This window comes from Boleophthalmus pectinirostris, unplaced genomic scaffold (genome assembly GCF_026225935.1).
Source record: "Boleophthalmus pectinirostris isolate CB_2022bp ecotype Guang Dong unplaced genomic scaffold, ASM2622593v1 HiC_scaffold_14, whole genome shotgun sequence".
Lineage (NCBI taxonomy): Eukaryota > Metazoa > Chordata > Actinopteri > Gobiiformes > Gobiidae > Boleophthalmus > Boleophthalmus pectinirostris.
The window spans coordinates 10,905,375-10,928,665 of NW_026571047.1; the positions used below are offsets into that span (position 1 = coordinate 10,905,375).

At 38.4% G+C, this 23,291-nt stretch overlaps 1 protein-coding gene and 1 non-coding gene across 4 annotated transcripts in view; one reads left to right on the plus strand and one right to left on the minus strand.

Moving 5' to 3' along the window:
* Positions 1 to 535: 535 nt before the first annotated feature.
* Positions 536 to 23,291, minus strand: part of rhbdf1b (rhomboid 5 homolog 1b (Drosophila)) — a 38,906-nt gene continuing 16,150 nt past the window's right edge. Inside the window, exons 2-20 of one of the 3 annotated variants that reach the window (XM_055150367.1) lie at positions 20,901 to 21,039; positions 20,185 to 20,294; positions 19,911 to 20,048; positions 12,524 to 12,779; positions 11,622 to 11,828; positions 10,614 to 10,736; positions 9,860 to 10,002; positions 9,516 to 9,767; positions 8,918 to 9,029; positions 8,760 to 8,834; positions 7,561 to 7,722; positions 7,386 to 7,486; positions 5,609 to 5,672; positions 4,955 to 5,049; positions 4,647 to 4,722; positions 3,533 to 3,633; positions 2,772 to 2,925; positions 1,420 to 1,643; positions 536 to 1,346 (exon numbers count right to left, since the gene is read on the minus strand). In XM_055150367.1, the coding sequence (XP_055006342.1) occupies positions 1,151 to 1,346; positions 1,420 to 1,643; positions 2,772 to 2,925; positions 3,533 to 3,633; positions 4,647 to 4,722; positions 4,955 to 5,049; positions 5,609 to 5,672; positions 7,386 to 7,486; positions 7,561 to 7,722; positions 8,760 to 8,834; positions 8,918 to 9,029; positions 9,516 to 9,767; positions 9,860 to 10,002; positions 10,614 to 10,736; positions 11,622 to 11,828; positions 12,524 to 12,779; positions 19,911 to 20,048; positions 20,185 to 20,294; positions 20,901 to 21,011 (2,700 nt within the window). In that variant the 5' untranslated portion in view covers positions 21,012 to 21,039 and the 3' untranslated portion in view covers positions 536 to 1,150. Of the gene's footprint in view, positions 1,347 to 1,419; positions 1,644 to 2,771; positions 2,926 to 3,532; positions 3,634 to 4,646; positions 4,723 to 4,954; positions 5,050 to 5,608; positions 5,673 to 7,385; positions 7,487 to 7,560; positions 7,723 to 8,759; positions 8,835 to 8,917; positions 9,030 to 9,515; positions 9,768 to 9,859; positions 10,003 to 10,613; positions 10,737 to 11,621; positions 11,829 to 12,523; positions 12,780 to 17,774; positions 18,182 to 19,910; positions 20,049 to 20,184; positions 20,295 to 20,900; positions 21,040 to 23,291 lie in introns of those variants that run through there. The other 2 variants (XM_020924198.2, XM_055150368.1) reach the window with 2 other exon arrangements.
* Positions 5,429 to 5,522, plus strand: trnai-uau (transfer RNA isoleucine (anticodon UAU)). The gene is made up of 2 exons: positions 5,429 to 5,466; positions 5,487 to 5,522. It is a non-coding gene; the product is annotated as a tRNA-Ile (tRNA).

The window sequence follows — 23,291 nt, forward strand, 5'->3', positions numbered from 1 at the left end:
ACACGTATTTAATCAATAATCCATATGGTTTGGTGTAGAATATAGGCCTAGATTATCCGAGGCAATTTAATTTGTTAATTTAATAGCAATTGGGATCTAGATTTGTGTCATCTGCTTTATTTATCTCAAAGCCAAGCCTCTTTCTCATATGAGCACACACTTAGTTATAGCCTACTTAATTACTAGACAAGACTTAATGAATGTCACCGCAATCAGGCCTATTTATGTGAATGCGCACGCACTGGAGTGAGATGGGGACGTAAAGTCGACACAGAAACAAGGGTTCTGCAAGGTAATAAATCCCTGCTTCAGTTAATGGCATTCAAATCTCCTCTAATAACTCGGCAATGGGGCAGTTTTCAAGGGTCCTCAAATAAGAATCACCCTGGATCAGTTTGAGCTTTCGCCGATGTTAGTGCGCCCTCTAGTGGAGACACTACAACTTTTATAGTCATGAGTCTGTGATCCAAAACCCTGACATTACAAATATGTAGTGGGGTAAATTATTGTGTGATCCATAAAATCAGACAAGCAGTAAAGGTGTTAAATCGTGTTTATTAAAAGGTGGCTAAAACGCAACCATAATGAATGTATTGCTTTCATTACAAAACACACAGAATTTGTAATCCAAACTATTTACATTTTGTACCAAACACTAAAGAAAATTGTTTAGGTTATACCCACTAATGAAAGATGTGCTTTAAAGTCCATTAGGCTACGTGGTATAACACAACATTAAGTGCATACATATAATTAGGAAGGCACATTATACAGTAAACAGGCCTGCCCCAAGGATTAAGTGCTAAATTATTTAAGCGTTCGATGCCCTTTTCACCGCTAGAGGGCAGTGTTTTGGAAGAAATGTCCATAGACCCTATATATTCTTCTTCTATACAGTCTATGGAGATGTCTAGTAAAAAAAAGTTCAACGTTATTGATCGGTAAAGCCCAGCTACTAACTGATCAATCACTCATTGTTCATTTTCTAGTTTCTCATTCAACTCCTCTGTTTTCTCTTAACAAATCATTGCACATACATGCGTTCTTCATAGTACCATAATAAGTGTGAAAATACAAAATATCAACAGTCTGAGCAGTAGCTGCATTCTCTCATCCCACATCGTCTCTCTCCTGAGGTCACAAGTCAGACTCAGAGCAGGTGAGCGTTGAGGTCGTACTTCTCACAGAACTTGTCCGTGATGGGGATGCAGGTGAGGTATTCACACCAGTCACACTTGATGGGGTAGACATAGAAGAGGACAGCCAGGGAGGACAGCAGGCCCAGGAAGATGAGAAGAAAGACACAGATCTGGATCCTCTTGCGGTACATATCTGAGCGACCAAAACTGCACATACCAGAAAAACTATAAATAACATCTCTTTGTAAACATACCTTTAAACAGCCTTTTCTTATTTTACCTGATGTATGGCAGGAAGGCAAAGGATAAGAAGAAACCGGACACAAAACCACAGATGTGCGCAAAGTTGTCGATCCACGGGAGGAGGCCAAAGGAGAAAAAGAAGACTGAAATGGCCAGGAGCTTAGCAAAGGCGCGCCAAGGCCTTTCCAGGATCTGCCAGCTCTGGAATAACTCCACAAACAGACAGGCCAGGATCCCGAACTGACTCCCCGCAGGGCCCACCTGAGAGATGGAACAAACCATCAGCAAGGGTAGCATCGGGAGCAACTGATTCATGCTGATATTTTTTTAGAGATAGGCTCCACAAACTTGTTAAATTAATACTATGGCTTTATTTGTTTGTTTGTTTAAATGGGACAGTGCATATTAATGAACACAAACTAAACAAGCAGATTGATGTTAAGATAAAGTATCCACAAAACCTCGTACAGAATGTTAAAAACCACAAACACACGGGTAAGTTAGTAAACCTAGTAGCAACAGCTTAAGTATATTAGAAGGGTACATTGCACAATAAAAGAAAGAGAATAGAAAGAGTTTAAAGAATAGAAAGAGTTGCATGTACAGCAATACAGAAATAATGACATAAAACATTGACAACAAAACTCATGTTAAGGTTAAGTAAAAGATACAAGTGCACATTGTGACTGCAGTTTGATTGCCCAGGAACCAGAGTTTTACTGATCTACAGCAGATTCCTAGAGTGATGATTTTCCTAATATTGGCTGGGACAGAGTTCCAGGTGTGAGCAGCTCTCATAGAAAAACATCTGCGAAAAAGTAGTTTTTCTAAAAATAACTGCTTAGTCGCCTCTGCTTTGGGCTTCTGTGCCTACTGCCTACACTGTCCTTAAGGTAGATCAGTTCTTACAGAGGAGGTGGAATGATTTTAAACAGCAATTTTTAAAAGTCTGCCTTTGTTTAAGAAATTACTGACAGCTATTTTGTTTAAAAGGTGCATTGTGTAAGTTTTCTGGTGGCAGGTCTGTCAAATGCTTTTCTCCATGAGATTTTCCTGCTTTGTCTGGAATGTTTCACAATATGGAATTAAACATTTCTATCGCCATGGAGACCAACTCAGACCAAGTTACAGGTCAAATCTGTGAAGAGGCAACCACACTCACAGTCTTTCTAGGTATTTTTTAGCTATAAAATCACCTGTAATTGAATAAATGCAAGGTAGATCTGTTTAATGTCATACTGTGGAATATTGCAGACAGAGCAATGACATATCCATGGAAACAAGCAGGTGACAGACCCCCAACCAAAAACTTACACAGTGCACCTGATCAAAATAAGGGGAAAAAAATCATGTTTCATTTTTTTTCCTATTCCTAATCTATCTGTATACCTCTGCTCTGTAAGGTAAGAAGATGGCTGAGGCCAGGTTGCCAGTGATCCCGCTGAGGATGTAGATGATGGAGATACGCAGCCAGCCCGTGAGCTTCTCCAGGTCCCTCAGTATGGTCATCTGGAACAGCACTGACACCAGACAATGCAGGATCCTGAAGACATGTAAAATAATACCAGTCTAATCTAGTACATAAACAAGAGTAACCACTTCAAAATGTAGAAAAACAGTATGTCATTGAATGTAGTGGGAGACTAGATACTCATTTGAGCAGGTATCAGTACCAATAAGTCACATTCACAGAACAGACGACTAAGGGATTACACACATATATAAATTTGTGTTTTAATAATACAATTCTGTTCAAAGTTCACATTTTAAACACGTCCAGGCACATTAACACAAGACACCTTGAAATACGCCTTATAAACTGACAAACTACTACAACAATCACATTTTAGAACATGTTTGTACAGATCTAAACTACTACAGGGTTAGCAGTTTTTACGCAAGAGTGGACATTTTGTTGTTTGTGGAGGAAATTAGGGGAATTAAAATTGCCTTTGCTATGTGCGTCCATTCATACTGTGATTTCAATTAAATTCAAATTAAATTAAATCTTGCAGCCACAATCAATGAAAAAGTGGAATATTCTCTAAATAAGTGGGAAAAAAAAACAGAACAGAGGAGCCAGTGGTGTACTAATAGCATATTAACTACTATAACATAAACTCTTATTGTCAGTCATTCATAAACATTACCCAGCGTGAAGGAAGAGAGAGAGCCACAGTCTGGAGAACTGGTCTGGGATCTCTGGGTTGAGGAAAGGCAGAAGACCACACACGTCATCCATGCAAGCCACCTGGAGGAGAGGGGATAGGGACAGGTAGACACTGCAAATAGAGGAAGTAGAAGCTCCAGTGGCACAATCGGTCAGCGCGTGTTACTTATAAGACAGTAACCTGCGGAGGAATGCCAAGGTTGTGAGCAATACTTTTTCAGCTTTAAATGTGCATTCATATTGCTTTATATACAAATACACTCACTGGCCAAATTTTAGATTTAGATTTATTTATTGTCATTGTACGAAATACAACGAAACTTCGACAGAGCAGATCTGTAGCAGAAAAAATGAACAAAAAAATGAGAGGTGAACCAAACACACTCTCTTCATATTCTACACAGGTTAAAATCTAATGTTTGGAACTATTTATTTCTTTGATTTCTTTTGGGATTAATAATATTTGTCTATTTGAAAGTATGGCTTAAATTACTCACATTTTTGTTGGCCAAAAATATGTCTAGAAGTATTGATATTTTCACTGGATCATAGAAGTAAACATAAATGATTGACAGAAACAAGTGGAGACTAGATTCAAGCTCTACTTCTCATTCCCAGAGCCTCAGACAAGACCATAAACCAACTCACCATCCAAGGAACACGTCTGTACACATCCCAGGGAGCAATGACTTACAATATATCATAGTTAGATAAATAAATAAAAATCGGACTGACTTAAAAGTATTATGGATGTAGTGTAGTGAACTTTCTGAAGGTGAAGGCTGATTGAACTTCCATGGAAAATAGTCAAAGTTAAACCCATGCATTCTCCATAAGGATAGATTTGTTGATAGATGTTTTATGCCATACAGAGGAATATTACAGGCAAAGGAGCAAATCTTCAGCTCAAATAACAGTCAGGTTTGTGGAGAAGGAAGCTCAATTACCATATAGAAGCATGTTTTTCAGTGCAATAAACACAATGTGGTTTTAAATTAGACATTTCTGTTGAAAATTAGACTCAAACTAAAATCATTATATACAAAAGTCGTACGTGTATTGTAAAGACAGACTAAAGTGAGTCCATGTTCTACCTGTGAGCAGAGAGTGGCCTCCTCGTGGAAGTAGCCGTGCATGAACTCACAGTACTCTCTGGAAGTAATTTCACATCTGGAATATAGAAACACATTTCAGAAGAATTATACACTGATTTCAGTTTTTGTCAGTTTACCAATTGTTTTGTCATTCACGCCTTCGTTACTGCCAAAATATGAGATACACTGATGATGTTAGAAATGAGGCTAGAAGTATAACATAATAACTCACTACAGAAAGAAAATCTGACAAGTTTTTATTTGCTGTTCCACAAAAGCACATCGCTGATATCTGGTCATGGTCTCACCGTCCTTTAGTCCCAATGCAGCAGGGCCGGCCTGTGATGGTGCAGTCGATGTGTGGAAGGTTGGTGTGATTCCCAGAGTTATATTTTGTGCAAACCTAAGGAGAGAGAAGACTGAATGAAAACAAAAAACAAGGCAAAACAAGAAAACAGCTCGGTCAGTGCATGGTACTTATACAAAAGCAACCTGCAGAGTGTCGCCAAGGTTGTGAGTTTGAGCATCACCTAGAGCTGATGTTTAAGAGTCACAATCAAGTAACCTGGCATCTTACAAAATAAAAAACAGTTATTTCCTCCAGATTTTGTTCATCTATTAAGGCAAAAAAGATAACAAGAATATCATCCTTGTTAGCCTAACCATTCAAATTACACATGTAGCATACAGTAACAGTGATCAGCAAATTATAATTTAGTTTGGTGGATCTGTCATTTTTAAAATCATCTTATTTCCTAATTCATTTTTGGCAAGCCCTCTCAGCTCCAGTGGCGCAATCAGTCAGCGTGTGGTACTTATAAGACAGTAACCTGCAGAGTGATGCCGAGGTTGTGAGTTCAAGTCTCACCTGGAGCAGTACCTATTATTCATATTTTCAATCTAAACACATTCAAACATTCATTTAAAAAGCACAGACTGTTATTATATTCAAATACACTCACTGGCCACTTAGTGATGTCATCAAGCCACTCATGAGGTGATACTGAGGCTGGTTCCAGACAAATCCTACAAAATCAACAGCACTAATTAACTGTAGAAAACGCAATCTCAACAATATCCATGTGATACTGAGGTTATGAGTTTGAGCCTCACCTGGAGCAATACATTTAACAGTTCATAATAAAGAAAATACAAAAAAATACAAACTAATAGCTTGTTTCCTAAAGATAAGTTCATCCCATAAAAAGCAAAAAGACAACAGCCTGCTAAGTAATCAGTCATTTGATTGGAGCAATAGATAGAAAATTCTTTGTATCATTCATCACTTTGTTAAATTTTGTACTTTTGTCTACTTAACCTCTAGATATCTGTATTATTGTATTGTAGACTAGTCAGATATTAAAGCCGCGCGCGGCGATGGTGGCCCTTGCCCCGGCTCGCACTCCCCTCCCACGCGAACTCCGGGGACTCGCGACCGCCCTGGCATGCCACCCTCTCTTCCCGATATCCGCCCAGGCCGACAGCTCATCCATTAGACACACTACATAATGCACCTTTAAATATTTTTAGGAGTCATTGCGCCCCTGCTGGCCAACAGTGGAAAATGCACCATGTCCGTTATTTATTTTTTTGCTTATAATCATGCATAGAACTTACTCCCTGAATTTGGTACAAATCCAGTAATGTTGACATTTCATGTCTATTCTAGGGGGCGCTATGGAGTTCACTTTTCATATGTTTTATAGTGTATTATATTCAGGCTGGGATCAGGCATTAGTGATTCAAATTTCAGCACGATTGGACTAAGCCTATGTCTGTAATCATTTTTTAAATATTTTTTGGGGGAGTCCTTGCGCCCCTGCTGGTCAACAGTGAAAAATGCCCCATGTCTGTAATGGACTTTTTTTGCTTGTATTCATGTGTAGAATTTAATCCCCAAATTTGGTACTAATCCAATAATGTTGACGATTCACGTCTATGCTAGAGGGCGCTATAGAGTTCACTTTTATTAGATTTCATATTTCATTACATTCAGGCCTGGATCACACAATTGTGATTTGAATTTGAGCTCTCTAGGGCAATGCCTGTGGCCGTGACAGGTCACCGAAAAAACATAAAATGAAGGTGTTTGCTCACTGCGCAACCTCTCTAGTGGAAGGTCCACTACCTGCTTGTCTCCATGTAAATGTTATTGCTTTGTCTAGAATGTTCCACAGTATAGATTAAACCTATCTATCACGAGGGAGGTAAACAGGTTGCACTAATATACATTAGAATTCAGATCTGTGGAAAGTCCCTCCACAGTTTCAGTTCACAGAAGGAATTACTGTACTTGTGAGCAATAGAAACACATGTAATGAATAAATGCTATATCAAAAGGTTTAATGTCATGCCATGGAACATTCCCAGAAAAGCAGTAACATCTCCATGGAGATAAGCAGGTAGCGGACTCTCCACCAGAAAGGTTACGCAGTGCACCTTTAAGTTAGGTTTCAAATTAATGTGATAAAAGCTGACAAAAAACACAAAAATACACTATAATTGCAAATATAGTATAGTAACTTTGATATATAGTTTGGTTAAGACTGAATAGCATAGCATATTATTATTAATTATTTTAATTTAACATTTTCTTATAAGCTCCAATGGCACAATCTGTCAGCAATATCTGTAATATTTTTTAAAACAAAAATATGCAAAAATGATTATGGTTACTTTCAATAGTAAAAATGGTTGAAGTAGCTCAAATATAACATCACACTGGTCTTTTACTGTTACCTTGGATCCTGATGGCAGACAGCCCCGTAGTGCCGCACTTTACCATTCAGAAAGGGAGCACTGGGATGTTGAGGCCACTTCACCCACACTGCTAAGGTACTCTAAAACAAAAATACTTAGTTGAATATCAATTGCAGTTTTGGTATAAATATTCCTAGTACATAGTTCTACTGACCGAGCACTCCTCTTGTGAAGTCTGCAGACATCCAGAGCGGTCATTTCTTACACAACAGCCAGAATCCCTCTCCTGCTCCCTCTTCTCCTGCATCAGATTGTAGATCTCCTCATCTCGACGCATACAAGGGGAGAACTTAGCGCCCAGGTGGATTAAAGCTTCCTGTGGAAAAAAAAAAAAAAAAACACAATTTGAAATTTGGTTTGGTGGGATAGAACCTCAATATTTATTATAATTCATCAGTTACATCAGTCAAGGGGCAGTTTGTAGAAAAAAATTGAAAAGAAAAGTACAAAAATACATGAAGAAGAGCTGAATCCTAAAATTCCATCCAAAATGTAGACAATTTAGGTCCTATGTTATGCAAAATTGACTCTTGTGAGCTGTGTTTTGTTTCATTCACACATACTTGAGTTTGTCTACATCTACAGCCATTTAAAAGATGATATGGCAATTAAAAGAGATTATATTTTTAAAAGAAAGATATTAAATAATTAGAACTAAATATCTTTCCTTTCCAGTTTCCCCTAAAGTAAAGGAATAAAATTTATCCAACCAATGAATTTCTAAAACAAAAATTCTAATTTGAAACAGATAATTGTGTGTTCTGTGACACAGGGGACAAGGACTTGGGACATCTTTTCTTTTCATGTAGTTTGGTACAACAATTTTGGTCTGATTTTGCTTCAGTCCAGGGGAATTCAATTTGCCCCTCTAACCATAAAAGAAATAGAATTTGGTGTATTAATAGAAGATAAAAGAAGGGAATTTGGTATTAATAATTTATTAATTTTAGGTAAAAATTTTATTCACAAATGTTGATTTTTTAAGATAAAACCAAATACAACACACTTTAAGAATGACCTGAAACTTTTTGTTAACTCATTGAACCTGACTGAAAGAAGGGAAGCCGGGTTTCTTGTGTCTTGTGTGGTTTTTTTCACAATTGTGTTTAGATTTTTTGCTATGTTTCGGTGTGATCGTTGTATAGTGCCTTTATGTTTGTATCTGTGGTTCTGAAGTACTAATAAAAGAAATTAAAAAAACATCTACAAAGCTCAAAATGCTCTGTTCTACCTTGTGATGTCCTAAAGCGATAGTTTTCAAATTATTAGCTGCCATTTATCTTTTATTTATTAGAAATCGTCCCTTTAAATGTAGGCTGGGTACAGTTAAAGTGCAGAGAGGTGATTACTTACTGAACTGGGACCAATCCAAAAGTTCTGCTGTTGCACAAATCGAACATTCTCATAGACTCCTTTGTTCCTCAATACCTACAGATAAATAATACATAACGTAACACAATTTGAAAATATGAATAATTATAATAATGTAAAAATTACAGAAATTCACTCACAGAATCCACGGTTTCATGTTGAGAAAATCCAACTGGAGCGATTCCATAGATAGTGACAGCCAACCCGGTGATGAGCAAATGGACAAAGGTGAGCCAGTAGGAAAAGAAAGGCCTAGAAGCAAATGTTGGTTTTCCACTTGAGGTAACATGAATAATTTTCTTAATAAATGGACATATTTTTTCTTTAATACATTTTTTTAATTTTGTTATAATGTTTTGAATTTTCAGTAATAGGCATGAGAAAGGACCAATAATGGGATAGTTTATTTTTTGGTTTCAGATGGGCCTCAGAATCAGAAATGAGATGGCAATTAAAAGCAAAAGCAATTAAAGGGCCCATTACATTATTCTCTGTTATAATGTTGTTTCCTCATTACAGACATACCTGGAGTTGTTGTTTGTTTTCATACATTTAACACACAAATCCTGCTTATTTAGGCTGAGTTCTTTTCTCAGACACAAAACATTCCACCTTGTGAATGAAACACAAATCTAGGTATGTTTTTGATTGAGGTTTCATTCTAAGATGGCATAAAGTTCACAAAAGTAAATTCTGAGTAATACAAAACCTTAATTTACTATGAGAAATGGGTCTTGCCTGTGATCGTCCATGTCCTCTATCTGCCTCTTCACGTAGCTGTCGATTCGTTTGCGGTAGGTGCGGTTGGTGAGTTTACCCACAATGCCGAGGCCGTACGGACGCTTCTCTTTAGCGAATAGTTTCTTCACTGGTACCACTATCTTCTGCCCTCTCTGTCGCGGGTCGGAGCTCACCACTTCCTGTTTTAATCGCACTTTGGGCTGCACCATGGAGCCATCTTTAGCCTTCCTCCAGCCTCTCTCCAAAGGTCTACAGCACGACAATCAAAACCATTCATTAACACATTCATTCTATAAAAATTTTGGATATTTTACTGTTTGATTCTTGTGTAATTGACTGACAGCATAAGGTGACTTCTCTCTAGCACAGTGCGGTCTAGAGGACTCCCGGTCAGCTCGGGCTCTTCTGTTTGGTTGATGTTGGCTTCAGATGGTGTTTCGAAAACTTCATCAGCGTAAGTGGACAGGTCGTCATGCAGACCCTCCTGAACAATATGAGATAGTAACAATAATGTAGCAGCAGTAAAATATCTTCTAATACATGAAAGGACTTAAAAGACTTAAAGGTATAGTGTGTAACTTTCTGGAGGTGGCACATCACATGCATGCTATGGAAATATAAAGTTTAAACCATACATTCTCCATGGAGAATGTACATATTCCTACAATAATATATTTCTATAATATTTATGCCATACTGGGGATGATTATACTCAAAGAAACAACATTTCCATAGAAACATGCAGCACGAGCCCTCCTCCGTGCCAGATTTGTGGAGATGCAAGCCCGCTCAGTGCAGTAAGCAAGCTTTTATTTGAGTTTATTATTGATTAAAAAGTTACATACTGTGGCTCTGAATAGTGCTTTTTAAGATACTCAATATTCTTACTCGGCAAGGTACGTAAAGTGTACTGCCTACAGACACAACAACAGTATACAGTGAACTGGGCAGGATTTGAGCCACCAACCTCTGGGCTAAAGGCAGAGCAACTACTTAAGCTTCTGTCACAACAGTCACAGATGACAAATTATTGATTGAATGTACACTGAATATAATAGGAAAAATTACAAAACAGAGCTCGGAAAATGAACTCACTCTGGCGAAAAAGGAGGTGTCCAAGTCCTCAGGAAAATCCACTGTGTCATCCTCATAGAAACTAGGAGGCATGAAACTGCGCTTACGACATCTGCCCGTTGTGTTGTCTCCTATAGTCCGGCCCTGATAAAGGAAGAAAATTTAAAAGAACATTTTACATTCTGTATAACAACATGTAAACAATCATGTGTGAGTAACAGTTTTCTCATTGAACATTTTCTCCTGATCATTTCTAGGAGCCACAGTAGACAGAAATTCACAACTTGTATCTACTGACCCTCACTCATCCGTTTATCTATGGATTAAACGTACAGTAGTTTGACATCTGCCCTTTGCAACTGCTATATATCAGTGTGGTGTAATCCCATACTGTAGATGTAAGACCCATATTATACTGGAGGAAGCTGTCAGACCTGCTTATCTCTAAATACAACAGCGATCAATAATGCTATGTCACAGGGTTTTTGAACTATACACGTCACACTTTACAGTTCCATGATGTCCCATTTACTTATGTTATACATATATGTGTTTTGGATCCCAAGATGATTATCTGATATGATTTATCTGAAAGCAGAATGAACCTCACATGAGTCTCTCATTTGGATTGCCACTTTCAATGCTGAAATCTAGTAGGTTTAAACCTAAAATGCCTCTCTCTGGTCTGAATGGTCACTACCTAAACCCCAGCAGTACCTTTTTTTTAAATAATAAGAGCAGAGGCTACATACATTTGCTTTAAAGGTCCGCTATGTAACTTTTCTAATACAGCCACCTGCCTGTCTCCATGGAGATAGATAACTTAAATGGCATTCTTGGCAAACCAAAGCTGGTAGCAGATATGCAGGCCTATAGTAAAGTAGCCATTGGAGGGAGGGGTTGGGTTAAATGTTCTGTTGTTTTTACAAAAAGGTAGGTAGTTTGTATTAAGGCTACTATAAAATAATGTGTTACCAAATGCCTAATTTCAATATAAGTTGACTATAAAATGTAAAGTATATTATGGACCTTCATAAGTGCAGCTGCAGCCTTGAGGCTCATGACTGCAACAGACTCCCGTTTGCGTCGCCGTGGTAACCGGTTGAGGTTGGAGCGGGAGCTGGAGAGAGAGCAGAGGGAGGCTGTCCCCGGGGTCATGGGTGTCTGTGGGACACTGAGACTGTCCACTTCCTCTGTCGTTCTGAAGGCCCGCCCCCTCGCCAGCGGGTCAACTATCTGCATGGATGCACATGGGAGGAGAGAGAGGTAAGATAAGGAAACAGTGTACACATTTACACTTTTTAATAAGATTGTGTTTTACAGGTGCACTATGTAACTTTTGTGGTGGATTCCCACCTGCTTGTCTCCATGGAGATGTCATTGCTTTGCCTGCAATATTTCTCAATATGGCATTATTGTGAAACATTCCAATAAATTCAACAGGAGATGCCACTAGATCAAATTACAGGTCAGATCTGTAGCGAAGAGGGCTCATTACAGGAAGAATACAAGTTTTTGAGCAATAAAAAATATTGAATAGATGGAAGATGATTAAGTTTAATGTCATACAGTGTGAAGTAATTACATCACCATGAAGATAAGTACCTACACATAAACATAGTGTACCTTGAAGTATAAACTATATTTCTTCAATTGGACAAAAAATAAGATGAACTGAAAGTAGAAAGTGCAAATGTACTCTCTAAATCTAATGAATAATTTTTGAGTTATCTCCCTAACAATGTAACATGACCACCAAGATGAAGCAATCAGCTAAGTGTTGCAATAGTCAAACACATACTATACATGAAACATGCAAGCAGACAAGTCAATGTCTCTAAAATAGTGAATCGAAACATAAAAAGAAGGAACACAAAAGGAAAAGATTGAGGTGAGGTGAGAGGGTGAAAAGGGTGTTTGGCTGACCCTACCCTCTGCATGCCCCCGTGCTGGTGGGAGGGGTGAGGGGGCGGTGGGAGGTACAGAGGGGGAGGGGTCTCGGTGCTGGCCAGGGAGAGGTTGTCCTGACTGTGGAGCTCTGTCATATCCCTGTTCATCATCATGTCCCTGATCACCTGCGCCTTCAGACCTCCGTACAGGTGACTGCAGTGGTGTAGGCTCCTCCTCCTCCATCTCTGAGTGCTGCTGTCACTGTCCTTACCCACGCCGAACCAGTCTGCCGTGCCCCTGCAGAGAGACAGAGAAGCAAATATCAGCTACTGTAATTTAACCTGTTTAACTTTTTTGGTAAGAAGACAATGAACAATAATGGACACACAGCACAGACCACATGATTAAACCTACTTTTATACACAACAATCACAAAAAGTAGTCTTCAGTTTGGCTTGAAGGGCAAACAAATGTAGCTAGAATTTTAGACAATAAGGAGGAGGAATTATGCAAAACTATTTGGAGCGTTCTATAGTGTTGTTCTTTTATATGCCTTAAGAAGTTTTATATCATACATGCATGTTTGAGTAATCTTGTGATCTCTCTTGGACTATATAAAAACCGTCCTTACTGTTAGCAGTACAATTCTGTTCAATGTGTAAAAAATCCCTCAGTCGTCCAGGTAGAATCCATGGCAAAGGAGAAATTCAATTTGTCAACTGGACAAAAGTTTATATGGTCGTATACGTTTCGCAGCTCCTTCAAGCTGCTCCTTCAGTTCTGAAATGAACTTCCGAAGCAGCTTGGATGAGCTGTGGAACATATTCGACCAAATAAACTTTTGTCCAGTCGACAAATTGAATTTCTCCTTTGCCAATTGTGATCAATGTTCTGCGCTACCCAGGCTCTCACTCAGCAATTTTCCATGGGTATACAAAACCTGAATACAAAAGAATACACTACAACTTCACAAACCTAGAGCAATGTGCAGTAGTTTGTATGATGATTGTGCTGTGATACCACTCTGAAGGGGGAGCAGGGACTTTGAATATATTGTTTTTCATATTATGTGTTATAAGAACAATTAAAAGCCCATAGAAATGTAACACCCCCTCTTTAAACAGGTTTTGTCATCACAAAATAAGCGAAGTCCTGCAAAATTACAATGCTGCAAACCAACTTTCAAGAACAGAAGTTCAAGAACTTCACAGAAGTATGAAGTACTACCAAAACCAAGATAAATAATTAAACACTTAATATTACAAGATATAAGATTATAAAATATAAGACTACAAAACTAAGCAATATCAGAATTTTACAAGATTTTTCCACAAATGTTTTAATGACCACATTTTAGGTCATTGTGCTAAGATTAGCAACAACAGCTTGCAGCGCATCTGTTGGTGATTAGCTCATGTTTTTTGCATTTATCTCAACTCACCAACAAACAATGCTGGAAATAGAAGCATACAAGGATAAACTATAGCTAATAAATTATGTCAAAGGTTGTTTTCTGGTTTACTAAAGGGCATGTACCTCATTTCAAACCATGAGTCAGAACTTTGAACTTTTAGCCCTGCCCACTTATTCCTTTCTGCTTTTTGTCACTCTTGAAAACACACCATAACAATCAAGTGTCTGGGATAGTGTCGACGATTGACAAAACTGAATAGCTCTTTAAATGCATATGCAAAACTATACACCAGTATTCAGTGCAGCTACTTTTGTTAAATAGTAGGGCAGGCAATAGTGATGGGATTTTCGGCTCCTTTATGAGATCCGAATCTTCTGGATTCATTCACTTCAAAGAACATTTATATGACAGAAGCCAATTTGAGAACTCATTTAATAACCATAAACTAATCACAGAGAAAAATGGCCAAGGCTCAGATTTGTTTAAAAAGGTTCAAACTGAGAGTGGGAATGTGTTTACCCTTTGATATTTTGCATAATCTAAATAAAACATTTCACTATAATAATAATAATTACAAAACTGTTATTGTGATGCCGAATATGTTTTTTGTGTACAAAGTTCTCACTCGTGTTGCTTACTCTGCTTCTGTGATGATCTTGGTGGAATCAGTGTAAAACTGTATAAAAACCAGAAAGAAACGATTTGGTTCTTTAAAAAAAAAAAAGTCAGATCCGATTCCAACAGCTAATGTTAAGGAATCGTTCAAAAAAGTCGACACTTTCACAAACATCACGTCACTCTTAAACAGGGGGGATGAAGAGATCTGATGAGGGTCTTAGGTACCCAGAGGTGGACTCTCTTTCTATTCATTTATGTAGACATCACCCATTTCTTACACTGGCCCCAAATTTCTGTTACAGTAAAGTATTGTGAGTTGAGCATTTGCCTATGAACCAAGGTGCTTGTCGTTTCGAGTCGCGCCAAAGACACTTCCGCAGATTGTGACCGGAATGGCATTTGGCATAATTCTATCACTTTTCTGACAAATCTTGTATATATGTCGTGAAGTGAAGAGATTATACTATGGTGTTTTACTCTTTCTTTCCTTCTTGCTGAGCAGGAGGCCTCATAGGGGGGGACTGTTTAGAGAGCCCCAGTCAGGCATAAACACTACATCCCCATCCCGAAGACACACTGCAGCTGGGGACGCCTTTTATGGATGCACGGGGGTGGCGCAATGCTGATTGTTGTCCTCCCACAGACAATTAAATCTTGCGTTTGGAGTACTAGGATATTTCCACTTCAGAGGGCAAATATGATGGATGAATAATAGCGGATGTTTAAAGGTCCTATATTATGCAAAACTGACTTATAATGTTGTTACCTCCCCAAAAAACATATCTGGAGTTGTGTTTTGTTTCATTTCCACATGTTTAAGTAACCCTTTATTATAAGCCTGTCTACATCACCAAAGCTCAAAATGCTCTGTTCCACCTCGTGATGTCATATAGTGGTAGTTTTCAAGTTAACAACAATCTTTTACCTTTAGTTCAGTGGAGATTTCCAATTTCAGGGCTGAAATTTTCCAAATGATTTTAGTGAAGGTGTATGGAGTTTAAAAACACAGTGGAGCTCTTCCTGTATTGCCACATGACATCACAAGGTGGAGTGTTTTCAGTATGAGACAAGAACTCGCTCTAAATAAGGAGGATTTCTGTGTTTAACAACATGAATGAATGAAACAAAACACAGCTCCAAGTAAGATTGTAATAAGAAAATGTATATATTATAACATAGATCAGAAAATACCATAATATGGGCTATAATAATAATAATAACAAAGCATGTATCTCAGCTATAAATCATTAGAAACCACACTTAGAATATGTGGATGGGTTCCATGTCTCGGGGGAAAGGAGGATACCACAAAAGCAATCCACAGTCTAAACACTGATTATTTCATCAGGGACGAAAGCCCAGGGGAGTATGAGGAGTTACAGAACACAACGGGCTTAAATCAAAGCCTTGATAATAATCTAGGATACAAACTGTTTGAAAAGACCCGCCATGGCCACATAGAGATCAGATCACGCTCTTTTTTTGTCAAGTGGATTCACATTAATAACTTGCCCTGAGGTAATGCTGTGTTTGAAATAGTAGCTCACCTGCACGGAGCATTCTTGTGTGATCTTGTTATTTAATAGCATAGAATTACAACAGAGTGTGACAATGCAATTATAGACAAAGGGAAGTTATTATAGCAATATTGGAATAGAAAGGAGTCATCAAAACATTTAATGGTAAAGTCTGGGTCTAACACATTTCTCAATCAATATGCACTAAAAAAAAATACAATGTGTGTTTTTGAAAAGTTAAAGAACACATATTGTGCTTGAGTCTGCTATACAGTTATAATCTATGACACCCATGGACCATTATGTAATAATTTGCACTTTTTTTATTTTTTCAAACTGTGGTGCCCAATGGGAGCCGACATCACCATAAACAGGCATGCAGTGGGCGTGGTACACGGGGGTATGCCACCCACCCACTTCTCCTGACATGAGATATAAAAAAAAACAAAACAAATATAAAATAGCTACAACTTAAATGTCAAACTGGAGCTTTTGGCAATGATGAAAACATCCTGCATAGGCTCATGATATCTACAGGACTGTCCTATAGTGACCTGAGACATGAGGGACCAGGACTGAACCAGGATTAAAACAGAACTAAACCAAGACTAAACCAGAACTGAACCAGGACTGAGTGTCAGGACGAGCCCATAGGTGCACCCGCGTACACCATCGGGTGAGCACAAGCGAAAGGACCGGCACTTAGTACCGTTGGGGCCTGGTCCTTGTTTAGTCCTGTTTTACTTCTAGTTCAGTCCTGGTTCAATCCTGGGTTAGTCCTGGTTTAGTCCTGGTTTAGTGCTGGCTCAGTTCTAGTTCAGTCCTGGTTCAATCCTGGGTTAGACCTGGCTTAGTCCTGGCTTTAGTCCTAGTTTAGACCTGGTTTAGTCCTAGTTTAGACCTGGTTTAGTCCTGGTTTAGACCTGGTTTAGGCCTAGTTAAGGCCTCGTTTAGTCCTGTTTCATTCCTGGGATAATTCTGGTTTAGTCCTGGTTTAGACCTGGTGTAGACCTGGTTTAGTCCTGACTCAGTTCTGGTTCAGTTCTGGTTCAGTCCTGGTTTAGACCTGGTTTAGTCCTCCTGGTTCAGTCACGAATCGCGTACCCCCACTTAATAAAATCTCCACTACACCACTGACCGTAACTGTCATTATAACAAAGAGCTGTGAAATTGTCGGCACTTCTGACGGATAGCTGCTTATCACAGTATCAAGTTGTGGATTTTTTTTTTTTTTTTTTTTCATTAGTACCAAAATGACTAAAAATAAAATGAACTTGAACAAAGTGAATACAGAGTAGTGGGTGTATGCTGGTGGCAGTGAAAAGGGGTGTTGATGAGCAATCTGGCAACTTGAAAAAGAGATAGTTATGTTCAATGTCATACTGTGGAACTTTCAGGCAAAGCATTAAGGCAACAACATGGAGATGAGAAGGTGACAGACGTTTTACCAGAGAAGTTAGGCTACATAGTACACATTTGAAATTCTCAATTTCATCCAGTTTCCTTGTCAAGTCAGAATTGGACCATTTTAAAATTGTGAATAATTATTAAACTCTTGTTGTAAACTGTTATAAATAATGTTATAAAATATCACATTAGTATCACATTAATTTAAGCAAAAGTGCAAGTACCCACTAAGTAGCTCTGCCACAATATTACAAGGATATTACATTGGTATAGATTGAATGAAAATGTTAAAAAAGTACATCTGTTCCACACCTCCTCCACTTTCAGTCTCCTCACCTGTCCACAGAGCTCCAGGAAGGGTTCAGTCTCTGGCTCATACCTGCTCCTCTGCCCAATCCGTCTTTACAGCCTCCATCATCACAAATGTGTCCGGTGCTGTTGTCCTAGCTTAACCCTCTGCCCCAATTCTGCCTGATCCACATCACTCATCACCACATGAAATTGTTCCATCAGGGGATTTCCTTACATCCAAACTGTTCACAGTCCTCCAACTTGCAATTCAAATAAGCTAAAAATAACTTTCCAATTGTTCTGTCTCAAAACGGACGATAGTGGCAAAACTCCAAAAAGTATCTCCCAGATTTTGAGCTTCGAGGGGTGAAAAAGTTGTGTTAAAATGAAAAGTCAGTGTGCTGGCGGTGAGTTGAAATGTTATGAGTGGACAGGAGCTGTAGCAGAGTTTAACATTGAAGTTTAAAAGGAGGGATAGGAGGAGGTAGGAAAGGATCTGCAAAAGGAGGGAGGAGGGTCTGATGAGGAACGTGTCCAAACATGTCAAACTAACATACACACTAAGCATGGACATCTGATACAACAGTACAGTAGGCCTATATAGGAGATTTAAGTGACAAGTTACTTTTTTTTTTTTTGCAAGGTTGGTATAAATGAGTCACTGAAAACTCCAAATATCAACGGTATACTGTGTAACTACTACTCCTACTTGTCTCCATGGATATGTTATTGCTGTGGACTACTGCAAACCTTTTACAATTATCTACTTCTGTTTTCCATGTTTTTAAAAAAAAAGTACAAATAAGGTACCGTGCCTTCAGTATCTTCTCCCTAGTGCAGGTTTAGTCCTATGTGAGAGTTCAGACAGTTGGTGCAGAGGGTGGAGCTGCTTTGATGTGGCTGGCTTATTGTCTACACTGAATTACCAAAGACTTCTGGGCTAACCCTGATACTGCTACAAAAGACACATTAAAATCTAGGTACAAACAATTTACAGTGAAACAAAACTTTGGCTATTTTAAGTATTCAAATAACTGGTTATAGCATGTAAGTGAATGATTAAAAAACTGAATACATTTTCATCAGAGTACATTTTTCATTGGGAGCAATAAAAGGGAGAAGTTTTAGAGTATAACAGAGATGTTCCAGGTGAGGCTCGAACTCACAACCTCAGCATCACTCTGCCGTTTACTGTCTTATCCCCTTAACGCCTGAATTTATACAGATGTATAAAAAAAATGTTTGGCTCAAATAAATGGCCTATGCTTCTCTATGTGATCTATGCTATAATGATATTTCCTCATCAGAAACAGACCTGGAGTTATGCTTTGTTTCATTCACACATTTAACTCAAAAGCTCTGCATAGTTAGGCTGAGTTCTTCTCTGAAACAGAAAACTGTTTCATCTTGTGATGTCATGTGGTAATACAGGAAGTGCTCCACTGTGTTTTTAAACTCCATGCACCTTCACTAGAATATATAGATATTTCATCCCTGTAACTGCCAACCTCTTCTAAACAAAAGGTAAACAGCAGCTCTTAATTTGAAAACTACCGCTTCATGGCATTACAAGGTGAAAGAGAGGAGCTTTTGAGCTTTGGAGATGTATAATAATAATAAAAGGTTATTCAAACGTGTGTGAATGAAATAAAACACAACTCTAGGTATGTTTTTGAGGATTATTAGCTTTAAACATCAACAAAACAATCCCTGTTCAAATCTAGCCAGGCTGGTGCCACCTAGTGCCTCCACTCAATTTCATTTCTCTCCAGTGACTAGGTCAGGAATCGGAATACACTAGTGCTGGTGCCCGGAAGTGCGAGTCAAGGCACCAGCCAAGCAGCAAAGAGCCGTACATTCTGTGTTGTCCTGAGATCAAAGATTTAAAGCCGGAATAACGAGAATGTTTGATGAATTTTATCAAGAGCAAAGACGTTATTGCCCTTCTTCCTATGGGATTTGGGAAAATCTTAATATACCACTTAGCCCCGTTAGAGGCGCATTACATATGCCACTACCAAATAGCAGCGATTGGTTAAATAAAAAAACTTACCCACCTACTGTTGAGCGAACGAATTCTAATGCTGCGAGGTCAGACGGTTTCGATGAAGTGAAATAATGATGAATCAGGCTAGTTCTAATCACACTGGAAGCAGCTTTTCTAAGACATATCAGTAGTACCTCATAATCTGTTTGGGTATAGTCGATCGTCTCCTTGTCTGTATTTTGGGCACACAGGAGCGCCTCCGGACTGTGGACACACTCCTCTCCCCCCGCTGGCCTTTAGGGGGCACTGTGTTCACTCTCTTAAATCTCACCCTTTCCGGATAGTGCAGCAAGAATGCAGCGGTTAAAGAAAAGAAAAGGAGAAGAGAAAGTTAGTGAAAGAGTAGCATTCAGAGTAGTATAGGGAGAGATAGCAGAGAGGAAGGGGGGAGATGGAGAGAATATTTACCTCTTGATGGAGAGAGAGATAGAGGGAAGGCGTTCCAATGGGGGTCTGAGGAGAGGGGCAGAGGGTTGTGATGTGGTGGGCATGCTCACACTGCGCAGACGCTTCACTGGCTAGAAGAAGTAAACAAATATATTATTATTATTAAGTTAAAGCTTTTTTTTAATCATGCATTGTTGTCGGTGTTGAGAAGAATACTTAGATGTACTACTACATATTAAAGCTGGGAATCACAGGGTCCCTCACGATTAGATACGATACATGGCTCACGATACAATATTATCACAATAGGGCAATACATATAATAATCGATATATTGCACATGATACACCAAACCAAATACATTTTAGCAACAATATTTCTCTGTTAAACCACTACTAGTGCAAAGTTAATATGAAATACATCTATGTGAATCATCAAAACAGTGAAAATGTCTATTAAAATTGCTAACTGATACTAAAAAATATTCATGCTGATATATTGATACAGCAGCCCATGATGACGAACTCTTAACATTTGAAGAATATGGAAAAATTACTGGAAAATGTACTTCTGGTCACCGTTGAGGTTCATGGGAACACAAATCGAAGTTTATTATTAAATTTAAATTTCAGATATGGGCTAAGATTAGGTTTTGGGTTAAGGTTAGGTCAAGGAAAAGCCCAGGAAGAATACAATGCCTGATAATTACTAGATCCATACTATAGTAGAACATGTACCTGAGAGCTGATTGGTCCATTGTCAGGCGTGACATGGATGGTGGGGATGTCCACTGTGAGCCATGGAGGTTTCTTCCTCTGCAGGCTGCTCTTGGCGCCCGGCTCGACCATGCTCACTCACTCCCTCTAGTGCTGCCAGCTGCAGAGAGTATGAACAAAAACTTTAATCAATTTGCCAGAAAAAGTCATCCAAGTCTCCTTCAAAATATTTCAACCTGAACAGTATTTAATACAAAGAGACAGGCCTTATTCAATTGTGTCTCACTTTTGAACTAATACTAATACAAAGTTCATATTAGTCAACAAATCAACAGCAACAGCCGAAAGATTTGAAAGTTTAATCTGTCTTTATATAAATACACACATTACTTTTTTCTGTATAAAAAGCTGTCTTTGAATGAACTCCTGTGCAGGTGTAATAAAGTAAAAGTAAAAATGGTAATAAAATAAAAATAAAAATAAATAATAATTAATAATAAATAAAAAATAGCTATTTACACAGTGATGTAATCAATAATTTTATACCCCAGATAAATATACTGTAAAAATTAACAAAAGTGAAAAGTTAATTTGTAAACAATGCTAGCTCCTACTTTTGCACAATTTCAATAGCCAAAACCTACACATTTTACACATTTCAAACAATAAAATGAGCAGTTCTCCACTTCTGTCAACACCTGGTTTAATATGCGCTGTTTTTATTCTGTAAATTCTTTCCAAAAATGCATCCTCACATTATTAAATTCAACCTTTAAATGCTTAAACTTGGACATCTTCTACAGCGGAGGTTGTGCTGAATAATAAAACATGTGTCCTAGTGGTAAAGCAATGAGGGGCCACCAACATAACTGAAATCTTAACTGTAGCCTGTGGATCATTTGAACATATACTGCACTAAGCAAAATCACAGACTTTTCCTGTATATGACATTAGCTGAATAAAGAATATATTTTTATGGAATTGTAATTTAAGCCTGGTGTCATTACAGTAAAGGAGGTTCGCTCGTGTGTGGGACAGCTACCAAGAGTGTGCCAGTTCTTGAAAAATACAATGAAAAAATAAAATAAAAAATACAATGAAGGTGGACGAAATACAGACTTAATTGTGCACTATGTAGCTTTTTGGTTGAGGGTCCGTCACCTGCTTGTTTCTATGGAGATGTCATTGCTCTGCATGGAATGTTCCATAGTATGAAACAAAAACACACACATCCTGAGTGGGAACAGTGGTGCCATTCCTCCCAGTTACAGATCTGAGCTGTAACTGTCTGTTTTGGGCTCCATGATGATAGAACGGTTTGATACCATACATTTGAAACAAAGCAATAGGATGAAGAAAAGCATTTGATGGATCCTTCATCAGAAAAGTTACACAATGCACCTATAACTACAGCAGTTTGATGATTTGATATGACTTTGGCGCCATTGATAAGAGTGTTGTACCTGGGTCCGGTCAAGCGGTAACGGAGGAACACGGGCAGATTTTTTACATTCAAATAGCTCTTATTCAGAAACTAGAGGGACTATTGAAATAAGTAAGGTATCACAATGTAGGAAAGAGTTAACACTCCAACAGCGTAAAATTAACCCTGCGATATTCTTTCAAGTTGTTGACAAAAAATTTAAAAACTCATGTCGGTTACGGAGGGAATGAAATACGCAGCACTTTTTGGGCAATAAATACAAACAGCAATAACTACCGGTTCTCACTTACATATCCTTAACAAACTGGTTTGAATAATTGCTTAATATAGTTTTCTACCATGTGGTTCAAGATTAGGTTGAAAAACCTCTTACTTTTTGAGTAATGAGATGTTTTAATAAGAAAGGTCATTGCCTGTAGAAGTTCCCTCTGAACTGGAAATAGGTGGTATTTAAACAGATTTCCAGCAGTTGGCAGATTTTAGCCAGAGAGAAAAATTGGTTTGAGAGGGGAGTGAAAGAAGCCATTTTTGTTAAGAAAGAGAATCCTTCTCTATACAGAAATGGAGGCCTCAGACACCATGTATCTCCTATTTACAAGACCATTCTCAAACCTTATTCAGGTCAGGTTCAGAGGTGTGGAAGCTCCATTATGGCCATTAATTGTTATGCTAATTAGACCCCACACCCTGTACAGGTCAATAGGCCTAACTAACTAACAGAAACTGTAAACAAGTAGGTGTGTTAGTTTCAGTTAGTTAGCTCCTCCCTGCAGATATAAGGAAGTGTCCACCAGCGTCTGACCAGAACTGAAGAAGCAGCTTGGATGAGCTGCGAAACGTCTTCAACCAAACTAAACTTTGTCCAGTTGACAAACTGAATTTTTCTCCTCATGGATTCTACCTGGACGACTGAGGGATTCTTCACACATTTAGAACCAAAATGGTACAGAAAAAGGGTAAACAGTTTC